Below are 23,897 nucleotides of genomic sequence, written 5' to 3'. Positions count from 1 at the left end.
GCTGGGGGAGGAGGAGAGAGAATGAGAACAGCCATTATAGACAGCTGGGGGAGGAGGAGAGAGAATGAGAACAGCCATTATAGACAGCTGGGGGAGGAGGAAAGAGAATGAGAACAGCCATTCTAGACAGTCTGTTCTAACACACCGATGAAGGGTGGTCTTAAAGAAACCGATGGTCTTTCACTGCCCCTTTCTTTTTCATTGTACTTTTCTCTCTTCTATACCTCTCTCTCTCCCTCTTTTGGCAATCTATCTTTCTTAAATCCATTGTTATATATTTAGAGAGGTACAGTATAGGCATTTACTGTAGAGCATGGGATGTAGGGCACAGGGTATAATGTGGAGGGTTTAGTGTGTTACTCACTGGCGTAGGATATAGTGTGGAGTGTTTTTATTGTGGCACTCAATGGTATAGGGTACATAGTGTGGAGGTTTTAGTGTGTAGTGTGGACATTGTAGTGTGGTACTCACTAGCGTAGGGTGAGTTGGTGGCTGACCCGTTGAGGAAGTTGGGTGAGGTTCCTAGCGTGGTCATGCCAGAGTTAGTGTAGCCGTTCATGCTAGTGGAAACAGAGCTGTAGCTGGTCTGCTGTGGAGTGGTGCTGGGGACATAACCATGAGGAGATGCACTGCTGCTACTCCTACTGTAACCTAGAGGTAGAGAAGGAAAGGAGAGACATGGGGAGTCAGGGGAGAGAGGGAGAGAGGGGAGGAGAGAGCGGGAGAGGAGGGGGGAGAGAGTGATACAGAGAGAAGGTGGGGTTGGGGGGGAAGGGAGAGGAGAGACAGAGAGGGAGAGAGAGCGGGAGAGGAGAGACAGAGAGGGAGAGAGAGCGGGAGAGGAGGGGGGAGAGAGTGATACAGAGAGAAGGAGAGGAGAGAGAGAGGAGGTGGGATTGGGGGAAAAGAGAAGAGAGAGAGGAGGTGGATTGGGGGAAAAGAGAGAGGAGAGAGAGAGGAGATGGGATTGAGGGTAAAGAGAGAGGAGAGACAGAGAGATAAATAAAGATAAATCAAGAGATAGACAGAGAAAAAGATAATTATGAGAGGAAAAATAAAACAGATAAGTCATTTTCATACACTACACAAAAACCATGTACATTCCTGGTTCCTGTGTTTTGGCTCACCCTGATTGGCTATCTGTGTGACCTCTGACCCGGGGAAGGAGTTGACGGCCATCATGCCGGCGTGGACGGAGCCGCTGCCCATCCCAGTCAGCTGGTTGTGGCTGCGTGGCAACGTTGTGTACAACGCCTCTGCCATGTCTGCTGCCCGCTTCAGAATCATCTCCTGAGAGAGACATGTCGGAACCGGAATAGAAAAGAATAGAATGTGGTCTCCTGAGTGGCGCAGCGGTCTAAGGCACTGCATCACAGTGCTAGAGGCATCACTACAGACCCGGGTTCGATCCCTAGTTCTGAACCCCCCCCCCCGCCCCACCACAACATAGCTCAGGCGGTAGGAAGCTCTCTCATCCATTTATTTGCAGATGATACAGTCTTATACTCAGCTGGCCCCTCCCCAGATTTTGTGTTAAATGCTTTTTTTGTTTGTTGTATCCAACAAACTTTCTTTGCCCCCTGACCTAGTTTTGAACATGGCTAGATGGTACGCTGTCCTTCTCTCAGCACATATCCAAGCCGCAGTCTAAGGTTAAATCTAGACTTGGTTTCCTCTATCGTAATCGCTCTTCTTTCACCCCAGCTGCCAAACTAACCCTGATTCAGATGACCATTCTACCCACGCTATCAGAGATCGGTAGGTAATGGTGATCTCGAGCCGCTAGATGTTCTTTACCATTCGGCCATCAGATTTGCCACCAAAGCTCCTTATAGGACAGATCACTGCACTCTATACTCCTCTGTAAACTCGTCATCTGCAAGACCCACTGGTTGATGCTTATTTATAAAACTCTCTTAGGCCTCACGTCTCCCTATCTGAGATATCTACTGCAGCCCTCATCCTCAACATACAACACCTGTTCTGCCAGTCACACTCTGTTAAAAGTCCCCAAAGCACACACATCCCTGGGTCGCTCCTCTTTTCAGTTCGCTGCAGCAAGCGACTGGAACGAGTTGCAAAAAACATTCAAACTGGACCGTTTTATCTCAATCTCTTCATTCAGACTCAATCATGGACACTCTTACTGACAGTTGTGGCTGCCTTGCGTGATGTTTGTTGTCTCTACCTTTTTGCCCTTTGTGCTGTTGTCTGTGTCTAACAATGTTTGTACCATGTTTGAGCCACTACCATGTTGTGCTGCTGCCATGTTGTGTTGCTACTGTGTTGTTGTCATGTTGTGTTGCTACTGTGTTGTTGTCATGTTGTGTTGCTACCATGCTGTGTTGCTACTGTGTTGTTGCCATGTTGTGTTGCTACTGTGTTGTTGTCATGTTGTGTTGCTACCATGCTGTGTTGCTACTGTGTTGTTGCCATGTTGTGTTGCTACTGTGTTGTTGTCATGTTGTGTTGCTACCATGCTGTGTTGCTACTGTGTTGTTGCCATGTTGTGTTGCTACTGTGTTGTTGTCATGTTGTGTTGCTACCATGCTGTGTTGCTACTGTGTTGTTGTCATGTTGTGTTGCTACCATGCTGTGTTGCTACTGTGTTGTTGCCATGTTGTGTTGCTACTGTGTTGTTGTCATGTTGTGTTGCTACCATGCTGTGTTGCTACTGTGTTGTTGCCATGTTGTGTTGCTACTGTGTTGTTGTCATGTTGTGTTGCTACCATGCTGTGTTGCTACTGTGTTGCTACCATGCTGTGTTGCTACTGTGTTGTTGTCATGTTGTGTTGCTACCATGCTGTGTTGCTACTGTGTTGTTGTCATGTTGTGTTGCTACCATGCTGTGTTGCTACTGTGTTGTTGCCATGTTGTGTTGCTACTGTGTTGTGTTGCTACTGTGTTGTTGTCATGTTGTGTTGCTACCATGCTGTGTTGCTACTGTGTTGTTGTCATGTTGTGTTGCTACCATGCTGTGTTGCTACTGTGTTGTTGCCATGTTGTGTTGCTACTGTGTTGTTGTCATGTTGTGTTGCTACCATGCTGTGTTGCTACTGTGTTGTTGCCATGTTGTGTTGCTACTGTGTTGTTGTCATGTTGTGTTGCTACCATGCTGTGTTGCTACTGTGTTGTTGCCATGTTGTGTTGCTACTGTGTTGTTGTCATGTTGTGTTGCTACCATGCTGTGTTGCTACTGTGTTGTTGTCATGTTGTGTTGCTACCATGCTGTGTTGCTACTGTGTTGTTGCCATGTTGTGTTGCTACTGTGTTGTTGTCATGTTGTGTTGCTACCATGCTGTGTTGCTACTGTGTTGTTGCCATGTTGTGTTGCTACTGTGTTGTTGTCATGTTGTGTTGCTACCATGCTGTGTTGCTACTGTGTTGCTACCATGCTGTGTTGCTACTGTGTTGTTGTCATGTTGTGTTGCTACCATGCTGTGTTGCTACTGTGTTGTTGTCATGTTGTGTTGCTACCATGCTGTGTTGCTACTGTGTTGTTGCCATGTTGTGTTGCTACTGTGTTGTGTTGCTACTGTGTTGTTGTCATGTTGTGTTGCTACCATGCTGTGTTGCTACTGTGTTGTTGTCATGTTGTGTTGCTACCATGCTGTGTTGCTACTGTGTTGTTGCCATGTTGTGTTGCTACTGTGTTGTTGTCATGTTGTGTTGCTACCATGCTGTGTTGCTACTGTGTTGTTGCCATGTTGTGTTGCTACTGTGTTGTTGTCATGTTGTGTTGCTACCATGCTGTGTTGCTACTGTGTTGCTACCATGCTGTGTTGCTACTGTGTTGTTGTCATGTTGTGTTGCTACCATGCTGTGTTGCTACTGTGTTGTTGCCATGTTGTGTTGCTACTGTGTTGTTGTCATGTCGTGTTGCTACCATGCTGTGTTGCTACTGTGTTGTTGTCATGTTGTGTTGCTACCATGCTGTGTTGTCACGTGGTGCTGTCATACTGCATTGTTGTCTCTCTTTTGACTCTTGGTAGGCTGTCATTGTAAGTAAGAACTTGTTCTTAATTGACTTGCCTAGTTAAATAAAGGTTAAATAAAAATAAATAAATTAAAAGATACTGAGAGGAGAGGCAGAACTTGGTTAATAGATTCTACAAATGTTTTCTGTCCTCCTCCTCACTTCCCCTTCCCCACCTACACTCCTCCCACTGTCAGCATGAAGGATGGGGATCTGTGTTTCTGCATGTGTGGGAACATTTTGTGTGTGTGTGTGTGTGTGTGTGTGTGTGTGTGTGTGTGTGTGTGTGTGTGTGTGTGTGTGTGTGTGTGTGTGTGTGTGTCTCACCTGGTTGTTGTGTGGCATCCCGTACAGCGCTTCTACCAAGTCTGCCGCTCTCTTTAGAATGACTTCCTGTGGAGGAAGAGAGAAAAGGAGGGGGTGAATACGGAACCCTTCACAGAACTTTACTCCATTTTATTACACATTGTGCTATGAATGCAGGATTGAGGGATGGAAAGAGAGAGAGAGAGAAGAAGAGAAATGTGCAGATCCCAACCACTGGTTATTATCTAGCCAGTATGCAAAAAAGTGTGAGAGAGAGAGTCTCCCTCTGAATAAAACACGAGTTTCTCTCTCCAACATTGAACCATCAACAAGCAATCCTGTCTACATCTCCCCTCAGACTAACCTCTCAATCCTGTCTACATCTCCCCACAGACTAACCTCTCAATCCTGTCTACATCTCCACACAGACTAACCTCTCAATCCTGTCTACATCTCCCCTCAGACTAACCTCTCAATCCTGTCTACATCTCCACACAGACTAACCTCTCAATCCTGTCTACATCTCCCCACAGACTAACCTCTCAATCCTGTCTACATCTCCCCACAGACTAACCTCTCAATCCTGTCTACATCTCCCCTCAGACTAACCTCTCAATCCTGTCTACATCTCCCCACAGACGAACCTCTCAATCCTGCCTACATATCCCCACAGACTAACCTCTCAATCCTGTCTACATCTCCCCTCAGACTAACCTCTCAATCCTGTCTACATCTCCCCACAGACTAACCTCTCATTCCTGTCTACATCTCCCCACAGACTAACCTCTCAATCCTGCCTACATATCCCCACAGACTAACCTCTCAATCCTGCCTACATATCCCCTCAGACTAACCTCTCAATCCTGTCTACATCTCCCCACAGACTAACCTCTCAATCCTGTCTACATCTCCCCACAGACTAACCTCTCAATCCTGTCTACATCTCCCCACAGACTAACCTCTCAATCCTGCCTACATATCCCCTCAGACTAACCTCTCAATCCTGTCTACATCTCCCCACAGACTACCCTCTCAACGGATCACCCATCAATTTAACACACTACATCACTAGCTGACACACTGACAGGAGGCTGTGGAGTGTCATAGGCAGGTTGTGGAGTGTCATAGGCAGGCTGCACAGCCTGCACAGCCTGCACAGCTGCACAGCCTGCCTATGACACTGCACAGCCTGCCTATGACACCGCACAGCCTGCCTATGACACCACACAGCCTGCCTATGACAATCTGTCTATACTTGTAGTAGTCTGTAATGTGTGTTCCCTAATCTCTGCCCTGTGATTATCCTATCAACCCCCATCACCTAAAACGATATACACAAACATTGTACGTGTATGTGTGTGTGTGTGTGTGTGTGTGTGTGTGTGTGTGTGTGTGTGTGTGTGTGTGTGTGTGTGTGTGTGTGTGTGTGTGTGTGTGTGTGTGTGTGTGTGTGTGTGTGTATGTGTGTGTGTGTGTGTGTGTGTGTGTGAGAGATGTAGACAAGCACGGAGCATGTGTGTGCTCTCACTCCGACATACTGCCTTTCAATCAGCCCCCTGAACGAACACACACGCGCACACACACACACACACACACACACACACACACACACACACACACACACACACACACACACACACACACACACACACACACACACACACACACACACACACACACACACACACACACACACACACACAGGACATGCCAGGAGGGTCAGCAAAGCAATAAAGAGTGTGAAGCGCTGTCAAAGGTGCTAAATTCACTCAATATTGGGAATTCTGCTTCTGTGTTACCTTCCCATTACTAGATGTATACAAGAGAGAGGGGGAGCGGGGGAGGGAGAGAGAGTGAGAGAGAAAGATATATGTATAGGGGGGTGAAATGGGTAGATAGAGAGTGGAGTCCTATCTCGTCAGTCCGCTCTAGGTGATTGAGAGACATGGGGTCCCAGGGAAGATAAGTGGAACTTTAGTATGTATGCTCTCTCTCTCTCCTCTCCTTGCGTTCCCTTCTTTTCCTCAACGCCCCATGCCTCCCAGGGATGACTAGATGGACGGATGGAGGGAGGAGAGGAGGAGGAGGGGAGGAGGAGGGGAAATGAGGAAAGAGTATTAGGGCACAGACAAAACCCCCACTGTGTGCTATAAAGAGGAGAGCACTCCCTCCCTCCCTCCCTCCCTCCCTCCCTCCCTCCCTCCCTCCCTCCCTCCCTCCCATCTCTTCATCTCAGTATCGTTATCCCCTAAGTCTCTCCCATCTCCATTTCTCTGTCTCTCTCTGTCTTTATGTCTCTCTCTCTCTCTTCCCCCCTCTCCCTCTCTCTCTCTCTCTCTCTCTCTTCCCCCCCCCTCTCTCTCTCTCTCGTTCTTCTCATCCCTTATTCTGTCTGTCTGTTTAGTCCTGGGGTCTGTTGAGTTAGTAAAGTGATTATGAGGACTGGGGTCCAGAGTCACTCTAAAGATAATCACAGAAATGTTGTTAGCTGCTCTATGTCCATAGATAGTACCGCTTACCGTAAAACATTTCCTGGAGTGTGTGTGTGTGTGTGTGCGTGCATATGGTGTGTGTGTGTGTGTATGTGTGTGTGTGTGTGTGTGTGAGTGTAGGGACTCTTCCTGTAAAGGCTGTGAGGGCCTGATATAAACAGGAAGGGAACCTGATCCAGACCTCTGGCCTGCTGTCGTCTGGCGGTCAACGGAATCATTAGCCACACCAGACGGAACCTTGACAAACCAGACGGAACCTTGACAAACCAGATGGAACCTAGCCACCAGCCAGATGGAATTTAAGGAGGGAAGACTAATTTAAGACCCCTTTTTAAGTAATAATAAGTCGGGGGGACACCTGATTCAGAGGATACAGGAGACAAGTTAATACTGAGTGTATGTCCAAATGACACCCTAATCCCTATTTAGTGCACTACTTTTGATCCAATGGACTGTTGTCAAAAGTAGTGCACTGCATAGGGAATAGGGTACCGTTTGGAACACATATCTTTTTTCTCTGCAGTGATTAAGTCCAGTTGTTGCCAGAAGCGCGGTCAACAACAAATTGTTGTTAGCTCAATAAAGACTCAGATCAATAGAGGTGAAATGAACAACCAGACCTGCCTGCTACCTACCTACCTACCTACCTACCTACCTACCTACCTACCTACCTACCTACCTACCTACCTACCTACCTACCTACCTACCTACCTACCTACCTACCTACCTACCTACCTACCAGTGGAGGCTGCTGAGGGGAGGACATCTCATAAAAATGGCTGGAACAGAGCAACTGGAATGGCATTTAACACATGGAAACCATGTGTTTGATGTATTTGTTACCATTCCACCTATTCCTCTTCAGTCATTACCACAAGCCCGTCCTCCTCAATTAAGATGCCACCAACCTCCTGTGCTACCTACCTACCGCTGTTCGTTTATTGGAGGAAGGAAAGAGAGGGGGATGGAGAGAGAGATATAAATATATATATAGAGCGAGAGAGTGAAGGGGAGGAGATACAGGGGGTTGTTAGTCTAAAGATCAGGGGCCGTATTTATCAAGCATCTCAGTAGGAGTGCTGATTTGTTCCAGACCTTACCACCAGACATGACCCAGAGTGAGGGAGAGGTGATTTCTCTCTTAACCTCCTACACCTGTTTGCTCTCCCCCTCCCCCGCTGTCTCTCAGTGCTGGACGAGCAATCAAGCCCGGCGCACAAATATGTGTGTGTGGTCAGTAATAAAGCCCAGCTGGGCAGTTCTTCGATCCCCAGCTGACTGAACCATGATGGCTCACCTGTATACCTCTCCTACCTCTTCTCCTCCCTCCTCCTCCTGTGTAAGTGTGTGTGTGTGTGTGTGTGTGTGTGTGTGTGTGTGTGTGTGTGTGTGTGTGTGTGTGTGTGTGTGTGTGTGTGTGTGTGTGTGTGTGTGTGTGTGTGTGTGTGTGTGTGTGTGTGTATGTGTGTGTGTGTGTGTGTGTGTGTGTGTGTGCGTGCGTGTGTGTATTTGTGTGTGTGTGTACTGACCTTAGGTAGTCTCTCCTGGTCTCCTGGATGTCTGGGGATGACCTTCTGTAACCTCTGGAAGCCGTAATCTATAGTGGGCTCATTCAACGCTATGGAGAGAGGGAGAGAGAGAGAGGGAGAGAGAGAGAGAGAGAGAGAGAGAGAGAGAGAGAGAGAGAGAGAGAGAGAGAGAGAGAGAGAGAGAGAGAGAGAGAGAGAGAGAGAGAGAGAGAGAGAGAGAGAGAGAGAGAGAGAGAGAGAGATGCTGAGTCTACTATGCTCACATGTGATGGGCCGAGGGTCATGGTAAGATGAGCACAAGAACTCCACCATTCTCACACTACATCCACCCAAGTGGCATGACACAAATTCTATCTAAATGATAAACAAATCACATTTGCAAAATAAGAGTTTACTTTAATTGAAAAATCCTATTTTAATGGTTCTTCTTGGATTGTGAGTGTTTGTCTCATTTTGAAAGGTAAAGAAAAGAGAAAAAAAAAAGTTATGAAGTCTTTTTACGTTGCATGTTGGAATATACAAGGATTGAAGTCCTCTGCTTTTGGGCTAAAGAGCAGAAACCCAGACTTCCTGAAAGAAATTGATGATGTTGATATTTTAGTACTACAGGAAACATGGTGCAGAGGTGATGTTTCCACTGGCTGTCCACTAGGTTATAGGGAGATAATCATACCATCCACTAAATTAAAAGGAATCAAACAGGGCAGAGACTCAGGGGGAATGCTAATATGGTATAAATCTGAACTAATTAATTCAATCGAATTGATCAAAACAGGAGAATTCTTTATCTGGTTAAAAATCAACAAGGAAGCTATCTTGACAGATAAAAATGTCTTCCTCTGTGCCACATACATTCCCCCCTCAGAGTCACCCTACTTCAACGAAGAGAGCTTCTCCATTCTAGAGGGAGAGATTAGTCACTTTCAGGCCCAAGGCAACGTACTGGTCTGTGGAGACCTGAATGCTAGAATAGCAGAAGAACAAGACACTATTAACAGTCATGGGGATAAACACCTACCAGGAAGCAATAACCTTTCCCTCCCCACATACCCCCACAGAAACAACTATGACAAAGTGAAAAACAAAAATGGATTACAGCTCCTGAGGCTCTGTCGAACACTGGGTCTGTACATAGTCAATGGCAGGCTGAGAGGAGACTCTTTTGGTAGGTACACCTACAGCTCATCCCTTGGCAGCAGCACTGTAGACTACTTCCTCACCGACCTAAACCCAGAGTCTCTCAGAGCCTTCACAGTCAGCCCACTAACACCTCTCTCAGACCACAGTAAAATCACAGTGTATCTAAGAAGAACAGAACCCAACCATGAAGCATCATGGCCCAATCAATTACATGGTACTAAACAAGCCTATAGATGGAGTGCAAACAGTACAGACATCTACCAAAAAGCAATTAGTAGCCAAAAAATACAATCTCTCCTGGACAACTTTTTAGCCTTAACATTCTCCTTCAGCAATGAAGGTGTAAATTTGGCCGTTAGGAACATAAACTTTATATTTGACAAATTAGCCTCCTTGGCTAATCTAAAGAAGCATAAGAGCAAACCAAAAATAACAGATAATGAAAAATGGTTTGATAATGATTGCAAAAATCTAAGAAAGTCATTGAGAAATATATCTAATCAAAAACACAGAGAACCAGACAACAAAAATATACGCCTTCAATATGGGGAAACACTGAAGCAATACAAACGCACCCTAAGAACAAAAAAGGAACAGCACATTAGAAATCAGCTGGATGGAATTGAGGAATCCATAGAATCAAACCACTTCTGGGAGAATTGGAATAAATTAAACAAACCTCATCATGAGGAGTTGGCTATCCAAAATGGGGATATGTGGAGAAATCACTTTGCAAACCTCTACAGCAATATAACAAAGAGCCCAGAACAAAAAGATATACAAGATAAATTACAAATCCTTGAATTAGCAGTCAAAGACTATCAGAATCCTGTGGATACCCAAATTACAGAAGAAGAATTATTGGAAAAAATATGCAATCTCCAACCCAAAAAGGCCTGTGGTGCTGATGGGATTTTAAATGAAATGATCAAATATACAGACAACAAATTCAAATTGGCTATACTCAAACTCTTCAACATTATCCTCACTGCAGGTATTTTCCCCGATATTTGGAACCAGGGATTGATCACACCAATCTATAAAAATGGAGACAAATTTGACCCAAATAATTACAGAGGAATATGCGTTAACAGCAACTTGGGGAAAATTCTCTGCAGTATTATAAATAGCAGACTACATCATTTCCTTGACGAACACAACGTCCTGAGCAGAAGCCAGATTGGATTTCTAAAAAATTATCGTACAACAGACCACATTTACACCCTCCACACTCTAATTGATAAACAAGTTAACCAAAACAAAGGCAAAATCTACTCGTGTTTTGTAGATTTCAAGAAAGCATTTGATTCAATTTGGCACGAAGGTCTTTTTTATAAACTAATAGAAAGTGGTATTGGAGGGAAAACATATGATTTTATTAAATCAATGTACACTAAAAACAAATGTGCGGTTAAAATTGGCAACAAGCAAACAGACTTCTTCTCTCAGGGGCGGGGAGTGAAACAGGGCTGCCCAATAAGTCCAACATTATTTAACATCTACATTAATGAATTGGCAAAAACATTAGAAGAATCGGCAGCACCTGGTATCACCCTACACAACACTGAAATCAAGTGTCTGCTGTACGCAGATGACCTGGTGCTGCTGTCTCCCACTAAAGAGGGGTTACAGCAACACCTAGATCATCTTCACAGGTTCTGTCAGACCGTTAACCTAAAAAAAACAAATATAATGATATTCCAAAAAAGGTCCGGAAATAAGAATGACAAATATAAATTCTATTTGGACACAGTTCTATTAGAACACACCAAAAACTACACATATCTAGGACTAAATATCAGCAACACAGGTAGCTTTCACATGGCTGTGAATGAGCTGAGAGACAAAGCAAGAAGAGCATTCTATGCCATTAAAAGGAACATCAAAATTGAAATTCCAATTAGAATCTGGCTCAAAATTTTTCAATCAGTTATAGAACCAATTGCTCTATATGGCAGTGAAGTATGGGGTCCGCTGTCTAATAATTAATTTACTAAATGGGACAAACATCCAATTGAAGTATTGCATGCAGAGTTTTGCAAGACTGTATTGCAAGTACAAAGAAAAACTCCAAATAACGCATGTAGGGCAGAATTGGGCCAATATCCCCTCCTCATTCGAATAGAAAAAAGAGCCATCAAATTTTACAACCATCTAAAAACAAGTGACCCTAAAACATTCCATCACACAGCTCTACAATGTCAAGAGATGAAACCAGAGAAGAGTCCCCTCAGCCAGCTGGTTCTGAGGCTCAGTTCACCAACCCAAACCAACCCCATAGAGCCTCGGGACAGCCCTCAGAAAATCTGGCCCAACCAAATCATCACAAAACAAAAAGAAAAATATATAACCTATTGGAAAGACACCACAAAAAATCAAAGTAAACTTCAATGCTATTTGGCTCTAAACAGACAGTACATGGTGGCAGACTATCTGACCACTGTGACTGATAGAAAACTGAGGAAAACATTGACTAGGTACAGACTCAGTGAGCACAGTCTGGCTATAGAGACCGGTCGTCACAGACAAACCTGGCTGCCCAGGGAGGACAGGCTGTGCTCACTCTGCTCCAGGGGAGAGGTAGAGACAGAAGTGCATTTCCTACTACACTGTGACAAATACTCAGACCTAAGAGCATATTTCTTTCCCAAAATTATAATTCAATACAAAGAATTTGAAACTATAAAAGATGAAGAAAAATTCAAATATTTATTGGGTGAAAAGCCAAAATGTGCAGTTTTGGCAGCCAAATATGTGTCCTCCTGCCACAGCCTGAGGGACAGCCAGTGAAAAATGCAAAGTAATGTTGATAATATTTCCCATTTAGCTTAGTTTTGTTTTGTCTTTCGTACCAGGTCATGTGTCTTCTCAGTCATGTTGACACTGGTCTACTACTGTTGCTTTAATGTATTGTTGTTCTGATTAATATTGTTGTTGTAGCTGTTATTAATGGTAATCCCATGTCCACTACTACTATTATTATTGCTGTTAATCCCACCATTTATTTATATATAAATATATATATATTTTGTGTATATATATACATATATATTTTATTTAAATTTTTCGATATGTATACTTTGACAATGTAAGTAATAATAACTTGCCATGTCAATAAAGTCAATTGAATTGAATTGAATTGAATTGAATTGAGAGAGATAGAGAGAGAGAGAGAGAGAGAGAGAGAGAGAGAGAGAGAGATAGAGAGAGAGAGAGAGAGAGAGAGAGAGAGAGAGAGATAGAGAGAGAGAGAGAGAGAGATAGAGAGAGATAGAGAGAGAGAGAGAGAGAGATAGAGAGAGAGAGAGAGAGAGATAGAGATAGATAGAGAGAGAGAGAGAGAGAGAGAGAGAGAGATAGATGGGAGAGAGATAGATTTTTTCTTTCTTTAATGAAACATTCTCATGGCATTAAAACCTCATCCCCCCCTCTAAAATAAAACACCAAAAATATATCCTGTACTGCAGTACTGCATACATGTACCATACTCACCTTGCCCTCTACCCCTCGAAACAAAACATCACAAATAACCAACATCTCACCACTTCTACAACCGTATATCCAAAACATTTTCCCCAGCTATACAGACGCCCCCCCCCCCCCCCCGACACACCATATCTCCTGAAACATCTTCCCCAGCTATACAGACTCCCCCCCCCCCGACACACCATATCTCCTGAAACAACTTCCCCAGCTATACAGACTCCCCCCCTCCCCCCCGACACACCATATCTCCTGAAACATCTTCCCCAGCTATACAGACCCCCCCCCCCCCCCCCCGACACACCATATCTCCTGAAACATCTTCCCCAGCTATACAGACCCCCCCCCCCCCCCCCCCCGACACACCATATCTCCTGAAACATCTTCCCCAGCTATACAGACCCCCCCCCTCCCCCCCCGACACACCATATCTCCTCAAACATCTTCCCCAGCTATACAGACCCCCCCCCCCCCCCCCGACACACCATATCTCCTGAAACATCTTCCCCAGCTATACAGACGCCCCCCCCGGCACACCATATCTCCTCAAACATCTTCCCCAGCTATACAGACGCCCCCCCCGACACACCATATCTCCTCAAACGTCTTCCCCAGCTATACAGACAGCCCCCCCCCCCCCCCCCACCCCGTTTCTCCTGAAACATCTCCACACTGTTTATCATTTTATAGAACTCAAATTCCACCCTAAGGCGCACAGAGACCATCCCATTAAACAATAGTAAAGGGTCTGTTATCCCCCCACCTTTGACCCCTCCTCCTTGTTAGCCAAATAGCCAACTTTGCCTGAGCAAAGAGAAAATTCAACAACACACATTTGGCCTCCTCCTTATTTGAATACCTGTATCCCATTATAAACATCCCAACAGTAAAAACCACCCCCAACCTCTCACACAGACATTCCAACAGAGACATTAATGGCATTAACCTGGCGCACACAGAAAACACATGAATGACTGTTTCACTCATAACATAGAAAGAACCCCCCTGCCCGACTCCCAGTTCAACCCGTGCCAACCAGCTGTTAGTGGCCAGAGCTCCATGAAGAACCCTCCACTGGAGGTCCCCTGACCTCTTTGGTACTGGGGGTTTGTAGAGCCCCCTCCATCTAAAACTCATCATACTCTCCACCCCACATACCCCCTGCCACTGATGTGCCTTCACTCCTGTTAGGCTCCTAATGTTCCTCACCTTAATGCAGAGGTTGTAGAGGGCTTTACCTCCCACTCCCTCAAACTCCCCCAGGCTCCGAGTGTTAAAATCTAACAAGTCCTCCAGACCCCATTACCAGTCACCAGTCTCTGCCGTCACCTGCAGTGTCGGAAACATTAGGTGCCCCTCCCCCTTTGGCCGCTCAATCACCCCCCTGTCCGACTCAGACAGTGTCTCCTGGTCCTCCTCCAGGAGTCTCTCCAGCAGCCTAACACGGAACCCAAACCGGCTGCGTGCGTGCGCCATCGTGCGCCATCGTGCATAAATGTATTTTGTCCCCCTACACCAAACGTGATCACAACATGCAGGTTAAAATATCAAAACAATCTCTGAACCAATTATAATAATTTGGGGACAAGTCGAAAAGCATTAAACATTTATGGCAATTTAGCTAGCTAGCTTGCACTTGCTAGCTAATTTGACCAATTTAGCTAACTTGCTGTGGCTAATTTGTCCTGGGATATAAACATTGAGTTGTTATTTTACCTGAAATGCACAAGGTCCTCTACTCCGCCAATTAATCCACATATAAAACGGTCAACCGAATCGTTTCTAGTCATCTCTCCTCCTTCCAGGCTTTTTCTTCTCTTGACTTTATATTGCGATTGGCAACTTTTATACATTAGGTGCATTACCGCCACTGAACTCGTTTGTATTTCAGTCACCCACATGGGTATAACCAATGAGGAGATGGCACGTGGGTACCTGCTTCTATAAACCAATGAGGAGATGGGAGAGGCAGGACTTGCAGTGCGATCTGCGTCAGAAATAGAACTGACTTCTATTTTAGCCCTTGGCAACGCAGATGCTCGTTGGCGCGCGCGAGCAGTGTGGGTGCAATAATTGAATAATATAGATTTCTAAATTTATTTTGCAACGTTCGCGCACGCGACGCGATCGGTGTAGTCAGCCTGTAAGAGACGTTATTCCTTCTCTCCCAGCAGTCGAAGGTCACCCAGCCTTAGTAAACCCGCTGCCATCAGTCGTCTCTGCAGGGTGGCCGACTGAACCGATCTCAAAGGGAAGGCTGGGTTGTGGAAGATGGGCTCCTCCCACACCCACAGCCCAGGCTCCACACCCCCTTCTCGTGTGGGCATTAATAGCGGCAAGGCCCTCAGCACCGCAGAGTAAAAGTCTGAGAGACCTGCTGTACTCAGCCTCTCCAGCTGCTGGTCCAACCCTAATCTGTCAGCTCTCCTCAGCAGCGCGCATGTTGGTTCTCTCCAGCCAGCATCAGTATGGTACAGCAGTCTCTACGCCGCCTTTAGTCTGAAAGCAGCCACCCTGCTCTCCAGCTCCACCGGGCACTGTCCTCCTTCGTGGATGTACGTGTACAACACTGTCGCCCTCAGCCAGTGATGGCCCGACCAGAACAAATCCACCAGCTTGTGTTGCAGGTCTGTGGGGGGGTTGAGGACAGCCAGTTTATGCCACAGGGAAGATACCACCATGTTGGTAACTTTCAGCACCCTCCCTCTATATGACACTTGGGACAGGAGTCACCTCCACCTGGCCAGCCTTGACACCACTGTCTGTGACAGCCCCTCCCAGTTCTTCCTGACCCACCTGTCCAAGCCCAGGTACACCCTCAACATTTTAAGCCCTTCGCAACCCCACTGCAAACCCCCTGGAAGCAGAGGGGTCCTATCCCCCCATGCCCCACATAACAGAGCTTTGCTCTTGCCCCAGTTTACCTTAGCTGACGAAGCTCCCTCGTACACCTTCAGACTAGTCTCTAGTGCCTATATATCCTGACCATCCCAGACCAGCACAGAAACGTAATCTGCATACCCGGACACTGCTATGCCTGTCAACACACCCATGCCTATCCAGTACACTCCATGCTGTCTCCTGTGTAGCAGCGTCCCACCTACACCAGAGAGGTTAACTGACTAGCCTGGTTAAATATATATATATGTTTTTAAATTCACCACATCACTATGCCTCTCCTGCAGAAACAACACCTGTACTTTTTTTTGTTTTACATATAGGTGGCCTATACTGGGACATGCTTAACACCCTGGCCATCCTACAATCTAAGGTGATGCCCTCAATCTCACACACATTATCAATGAACCTACCAGGTACAACCCCAAATCCGTAAACATGGGCACCCTAAAACACTTCTGCGAGCAGGCCTTTCTAATCAACCTGGCCCGGGTATCCTGGAAGGATATTGACCTCATTCCGTCAGTAGAGGATGCCTGGTTATTCTTTAACCTCTCTTAGGTAGGGGGCAGTATTTTCACGTCCGGATAAAAAGCGTGGCCAAAGTAAACTGCCTGTTACTCAGGTCCAGAAGCTAGGATATGCATATAATTGGTATATTTGGATAGAAAACACTCTGAAGTTTCTAAAACTGTTACAATTATGTCTGTGAGTAAAACAGAACTGATATGACAGGCGAAACCCCGAGGACAAACCACCCCCCCCAAAAAAAGGTTCAGCCTACCACTGTTTTCAATGGCTGTCACTTTTATTATAAGGCGAAATCCTCCCAGATTGCAGTTCCTAGGGCTTCCACTAGATGTCAACAGTCTTTAGAAAGAGTTTCATGCTGGTTTCTGGAAGAATTTGCCAGAAATTGTAGTTTTTCTAGTTGGCTCCCATTTTGGCTGCAGTGTTTCCAGGCGCGTGGAAGAGAGCGCGTTCTTTGGTATTTTTCTCCGGTAAAGACAATAACGATTCTCCGTCTTAAATTTCATCGTTTATTTATGTATTAGGGTACCTAAGGTTTGATTATAAACGTTGTTTGGAAAAGTTTATTAGTAACGTTTGGGATTCATTTTGTATGCATTTTGATACAGGGAAACTGCGTGGATTATTGACTGAAGCGCGCCAGCTAAACTGAGATTTTATGGATATAAGAAGGACATTATCAAACAAAAGGATAATTTGTGATGTATCTGGGACCTTTTGGAGTGTCAACAGAAGAAGATCATCAAAGGTAAGGCATTTATTATATCGCTATTTCTGACTTTCGTGTCGCACCTGCCTGGTTGAAATATGTTTTTCATTGTTTTGTACGCGGGGCGCTGTCCTCAGATAATCGCATGGTGTGCTTTCGCCGTAAATCATTTTTGAAATCTGACACAGCGGCTTGATTAACAAGAAGATACGCTTTATTTTGATGTATTAAACTTGTGATTTTATGAAAGTTAAATATTTATAATTCTGTAGTTTGAATTTCGCGCTCTGCAATTTCACCGGATGATGGCCATAAGAAGTTAAAAGTGCTTTCCTCACCATCTTAAATGAGCATGCCCCATTCAAAAAATGTAATAACAGGAACAGATATAGCCCTTGGTTCACTCCAGACCTGACTGCCCTTGACCAACACAAAAACATCCTGTGGCATACTGCATTAGCATCGAATAGCCCCCGCGATATGCAACTTTTCAATTAAGTCAGGAACCAATATACACAGGCAGTTAGGAAAGCAAAGGCTAGATTTTCAAACAGAAATTTGCATCATGTAGCACAAACTCCAAAAAGTTCTGGGACACTGTAAGGTCCATGGAGAATAAGAGCACCTCCTCCCACCTGCCCACTGCACTGAGGCTAGGAAACACTGTCACCACCGATAAATCCACGATAACCGACCATTTCAATAAGCGTTTTTTTTCAGATGGCCATGCTTTCCACCTGGCTACCCCTACCCCGGTCAACAGCCCTGCATCCCCCACAGCAACTTTCCCAAGCCTCCACCATTTCTCCTTCACCAAAATCCAGATATCTGATGTTCTGAAAGAGCTGCAAAATCTGGACCCCTACAAATCAGCCGGGCTAGACAATCTGGACCTTCTCTTTCTAAAATTATCCGCCGAAATTGTTGCAACCCCTATTACTAGCCTGTTCAACTTCTCTTTCGTTTCGTCTGAGATCCAAAGAGATTGGAAAGCTGCCGCGGTCATCCCCCTCTACAAAGGGGGAGACACTCTAGACCCAAACTGCTGCAGACCTATATCTATCCTGTGCAGCCATCTTCATTGACCTGGCCAAGGCTTTTGACTCTGTCAATCACCGCATTCTTATTGGCAGACTCAACAGCGGACTCAACAGCCTTGGCTTCTCAAATTACTGCTTCGCCTGGTTCACCAACTACTTCTCAGACAGATTTCAGTGTGTCAAATCGGAGGGCCTGTTGTCCGGACCTCTGGCAGTCTCTACGGCCGACTCTTTTCTCTGTATACATCAATGATGTCGCTCTTGCTGCTGGTGATTCTCTGATCCACCTCTACGCAGACGACACCATTCTGTATACATCTGGCCCCTCTTTGGACAATGTGTTAACCAACTTCCAGACAAACTTCAATGCCATACAACTCTCCTTCCGTGGCCTCCAATTGCTCTTAAATGCAAGTAAAAGTAAATGCATGCTCTTCAACCGATCGCTGCTCACACCTGCCCGCCCGACTAGCATCACTACTCTGGACGGTTCTGACTTAGAATATGTGGACAACTACAAATACCTAGGTGTCTGGCTAGACTGTCAACTCTCCTTCCAGACTCACATTAAGCATCTCCAATCCAAAATTAAATCTAGAATCGGCTTCCTATTTCACAACCAAGCATCCTTCACTCATGCTGCCAAACATACCCTCGTAAAACTGACTATCCTACCGATCCTAGACTTCAGCGATGTCATTTACAAAATAGCCTCTAACACTCTACTCAGCAAATTGGATGCAGTCTATCACAGTGCCATCTGTTTTGTCACCAAAGCCCTATATACTACCCACCACTGCGACCTGTATGCTCTCGTTGGCTGGACCTCACTTCATATTCATCGCCAGACCCACTGCCTCCAGGTCATCTATAAGTCTTTGCTTGGTAAAGCCCCGCCTTATCTCAGCTCACTGGTCACCAAAGCAGCACCCACCCGCAGCACGCGCTCCAGCAGGTATATTTCACTGGTCACCCCCAAAGCCAATTCCTCATTTGGCCGCCTTTCCTTCCAGTTCTCTGCTGCCAATGACTGGAACGAACTGCAAAAATCACTGAAGCTGGAGACTCATATCTCCCTCACTAACTTTAAGCACCAGCTGTCAGAGCAGCTCACAGATCACTGCACCTGTACATAGCCCATCTGTAAATAGCCCATCCAACTACCGCATCCCCATATTGTTATTTATTTTATTTATTTTGCTCCTTTGCACCCCAGTATCTCTACTTGCACACTCATCTTCTGCACATCTATCACTCCAGTGTTTAATTGCTATATTGTAATTATTTTGCCACTATGGCCTATTTATTGCCTTACCTCCCTTATCCTACCTTATTTGCACACACTGTATATATACTTTTTCTATTATATTATTGACTGTATGTTTGTTTATTCCATATGTACCCTGTGTTGTTGTTTGTGTCGCACTACTTTGCTTTATCTTGGCCAGGTCACAGTTGTAAATGAGAACTTGTTCTCAACTAGCCTACCTGGTTAAATAAAGGTGAAATAAAAAATGTAATATTCACCCAACACTCCTCTTTCCCACATCTCTGGCGCCATTTATATTAAGCGACCCTACCCAAAGAGTCTCCATAAAAAGTGGGAGAAAAGCCAGCAAAGAAAGAGACCAATAGCAAAGCTCAAAAAGCCCCAGTGCCAGAAAGAAACGATACATCTCAACAGCGTCTGAAGGTACGCACTGTTGTGACCCACTTCCTCAACCTAAACCGTTTCCTGGGTAAGAGGACACCAAGCCCCTCATTTTTCATAGCATGTTGTTCTGATCTTACACATTTTCTCAGATCAGAAAAAAAGCCTCAAGATTCACTTTTTTCTCCCCTTGGTCTCATTCAGGAACCTTGTCAGTTCCCTCACCATGTATTTTGACCCCTCTGCTTAACAGTCTGTCAGCTCCGGACCCATTGAGGAGGAGTCTGAAAAAAGGGCCTCGTCATCATCCTCTTCCTCAGACTCACATTCCTCCTCATCTCCATCTCCCATCCTGCACCTGGCCTTTCTGTCTGGTCGGGGCCTCCTCCCCAGCACCAGGAAAAGGTTCCATGGTGCCTTTGACCATACCACCCTCCCATCTCCTTTCTTCTCCCACTTTTTCCTTTTCCGCTTGACACCCTCCTCCTCCCCCCTAGTCTCTTACACTTCCCCACTATACTCTCCTCATCCACTAGCATAGCCTGACTAGGCCCAGCCTCATCTACACCACCATCCATCACATGAATAGACCCAGCCTCATCTACATCACCATCCATAGCATGACTAGACCCAGCCTCATCTACACCACCATCCATAACATGACTAGACACAGCCTCAGCTACCCCACCATCTCTAGCCTGACTAGGGCCAGCCTCATCTATACCACCATCCCTGGCATGACTAGGCCCAGCCTCTGCTGTCTGTGTCTCATTGCCCCCTGCACATTGACCTCAATTTACCCAAATGGCTTGTACCCTCACCTTGTCTACGGCCTTTATGTGGGCAGGCAAAGCTCTTATACCCCAAATCCCCAATATTCCACTAGCAATGAGCCTACCCACCAAATTTGCTCTTTTCATGAACACAACCAGAGCTTTGATCATTCTGGAAGCGGAATGTATAAATTCAGCTCCTACCTGTTCACCGACTGCAAGCAGAACCTCCTCCACTTTAACTCCATTCTCAGGAACACACCTGAATCCATGCTGTAACAACAGCGTATCCTCCGTGCTAGGCTGAGACGCCATCACGCGCACCACACCTTCCAAACCCCAGGAAACTAAAACTGCCCTCTTCCACCCTAACTTTGAAAAAAACAGTGGATACCACTAAAACAAATAGTGCCTAAACCCTCCACAATAGAAAATAAAAATTGAAAGAAAAGACCAAAGACAGAATCAAGACAAAAAGTTAGAACAGAGCCCTCCACACCAAACACTCAAACTCCAAAAAACTCAAGAGAGAGAGAGAGAGAGAGAGAGAGAGAGAGAGAGGCAGAGCGAGAGAGAGAGAGGCAGAGAGAGAGAGAGAGAGAGAGGCAGAGAGAGAGAGAGGGGCAGAGAGAGAGAGAGGGGCAGAGAGAGAGAGAGGCAGAGAGAGAGAGGCAGAGAGAGAAAGAGAGAGAGAGAAAGAGAAAGAGAAAGAGAGAGAGAGAGAGAGAGAGAGAGAGAGAGAGTGAAGAAGGCATCAATATAGCAGTAAAAAACATAAATTACATATTCAGGCAAACAGCAAAAAGAAGTACAACTGAAATTGATTTTAAAAATGTTTAAAAAAATACCACAAATGACAATTGGTTTGATGCAGATTTTAAAATTATAAGGATAAAATTTAGAACACTATCAAACCAAATGCTCAGAGACCCAAATAATGGTGAATTACGCCTTCATTACTGTGAGACTTTAAAACTCTATAAACGTACACTCAGAACCAAAAAAGCACAGTACAAAAGCAAGCAGCTGACACTAATTGAGGAGTCCATAAACACAAGAAAATACAAAAAAATCTAAATAAGAGGAATTAGTGACATATGAACAACCCATTTTAAAACACTGTTCAAATTGACACAAACACAGAACAATGCCAAATTCATAAGAAATTGAATGGATTAGAAAAATCTCTAAAGGAAAATCAAAATCCATTGGACTCCCCAATTACTGATCAGGACAGCTCTATAAAAAACTTCAGGACCTCAAATTTAAAAAAGGATGCAGATCCTAAATAAGATGCTCAGACTCACTAGTGCAAAATGTCAACTTTAAACTTTAAATTGATCCTGAGTGTAGGTTATTTCCCTGACATCTGGAATCAAGTACTCATAACCTCAATCTTTAAGAACGGAGACAAATTTGACCCTAACAATTACAGAGGCATTTGTGTGAACAGTAACTTGGGGAACTTTTTCTGTAGTATTATAAATGTAAGAGTTCTAAACTTCCTTAAAAAGCACAATGTCTTGAGTAAAAACCAAATTGGATTTATACCAAAACTGTCACGAATATTACCGAAGGTGACTCCCCTTCCCGTTCGGGTGGCACTCGGCGGTCGTCGTCGCCGGTCTACTAGCTGCCACCGATCCCTTTTTCCTTTTCGTTTATGTCTGTCTAATTGTTTTCACCTGTTTCTTGTTGGGGTTTTGGGAGGGGTACTATTTAGGTTAGTTTCGCCCGCTAGTGTTTGTGCGGGCTTATTTTGTGTGTTCATGTTTTACGTCGTGAGTGGATTATTGGATTGTGGGATTTTCGCTGTCCAGCTTAATTTAAACAGTGGTCTGTGGGTTGTTTTGCGCCTGTGTCTTGGCGTCACCTTTTTGTACCTGTTCCTGTTTTATGCTGTGGACATTAAAGCGTTTTTTCCCCGTAATACTTTTGCTCTCTCTGCGCCTGACTCTACACCCATCATTCACCTGACGTTACAGAAGCCCGCACCATCTGATGGAGTCAGCAGGAGCAGCGACCACCCCTCTCCCCACGATGGAGGAGAGAGTCCTGCATCATACGTCCATCCTACATCACATTGGTTCGGCAATGGATCAGATGATGGAGAGGATGGATCGTTGGGAGAGGAGTGGTCTCCCTACTACCCCACCTACCCTCCCACCAGCAACATTACCATCTCCTCCAGCGGGAGCCGGTGCCAGCGTCCTGCGCATCACGCCTCCGAGGGAGTACGATGGAGCAGCGGCCGGTTGCCAGGGATTTCTACTCCAACTTGATCTCTACCTGGCCACCATTCGGCCTGCTCCCTCGGACGAGGAGAGTGTGAGTGTCCTCGTTTCCTGCCTGTCGGGTAGGGCCCTGGAGTGGGCCAACGCCGTATGGAATGGACCCGACTCAGCGAGGGGTCACTACCTGGAGTTCACCCGCCGTTTCCGGGCTGTGTTTGATCATCCCCCAGATGGCAGAGCGGCGGGTGAGAGGTTGTTCCATCTCCGGCAGGGGACGAGGAGCGCGCAGGATTTTGCACTGGATTTCCGTACTTTGGCTGCTGGAGCAGGGTGGAACGACAGGGCCCTGATAGACCACTACAGGTGTAGCCTAAGGGAGGACGTCCGCAGAGAGCTGGCTTGTCGGGACGCTACGCTCAGCTTGGATGAGCTGATCGACATGTCAATCCGGCTAGACCATCTGCTGGCTGCTCGCGGACGTTCTGAGAGGGTCCTGTCAGTTCCACCTCCTGCCCCCCCCGCTCCCATTCCTATGGAGCTAGGAGGGGCTGCGTCTAGGGAGACCGGAGGAGGAGGCTCCTCCTGCACCCATTGTGGCCGGAGAGGGCACACTTCCGGTCGGTGCTGGAGGAGTCCATCTGGGATTCGAGAGGGCAGGCAGAACACTCCTCGGTCACCTCAGGTGAGTCAGCACCACACTCTCCCAGAGCTTCCTGTTGGTCACATGTTTTTGTTAATCTATTTTCTAAGGTTTTTCCCATCTCTCCAGCATAAGGCGCTAGTCGATTCAGGCGCAGCGGGGAATTTTATTGATCGCGGACTCGCTAAGAGGTTGAGGATTCCGCTCGTTAAGGTAGACCCCCCTTTCCCCGTGCACTCCTTAGATAGTCGACCATTAGGGTCAGGGCTGGTCAGGGAGGCCACGATACCTCTGGTTATGATGACGCAGGGTAATCATAAGGAGCGGATTAGTCTGTTCCTTATTGATTCACCTGCTTTCCCGGTGGTGTTAGGGATTCCCTGGCTGGCTATTCACAATCCTACGATTTCGTGGAGACAGGGAGCTCTCCAGGGGTGGTCTGATGAGTGTTCAGGCAGGTGTTTAGGAGTTTCCATCGGTGCGACAACGGTGGAG

General features: G+C 45.9%; 1 protein-coding gene across 3 annotated transcripts in view; it reads right to left on the bottom strand.

Moving 5' to 3' along the window:
- LOC139581656 (transcription factor COE1-A-like) overlaps positions 1–23,897 on the bottom strand; it is a 123,907-nt gene that overhangs the window by 9,258 nt on the left and 90,752 nt on the right. For all 3 annotated transcript variants that reach the window (XM_071411647.1, XM_071411648.1, XM_071411649.1), the window contains exons 11-14: positions 8,304–8,392; positions 4,304–4,369; positions 1,128–1,290; positions 472–651 (exon numbers count right to left, since the gene is read on the bottom strand). In XM_071411647.1, the coding sequence (XP_071267748.1) occupies positions 472–651; positions 1,128–1,290; positions 4,304–4,369; positions 8,304–8,392 (498 nt within the window). The remainder of the gene's footprint in view (positions 1–471; positions 652–1,127; positions 1,291–4,303; positions 4,370–8,303; positions 8,393–23,897) is intronic.

The sequence above is a fragment of the Salvelinus alpinus genome, chromosome 7 (genome assembly GCF_045679555.1).
Source record: "Salvelinus alpinus chromosome 7, SLU_Salpinus.1, whole genome shotgun sequence".
In the NCBI taxonomy this organism is placed as follows: domain Eukaryota; kingdom Metazoa; phylum Chordata; class Actinopteri; order Salmoniformes; family Salmonidae; genus Salvelinus; species Salvelinus alpinus.
Note: the sequence above shows the minus strand (reverse complement) of the source record. Positions and strands in the feature narration are given on the sequence as shown.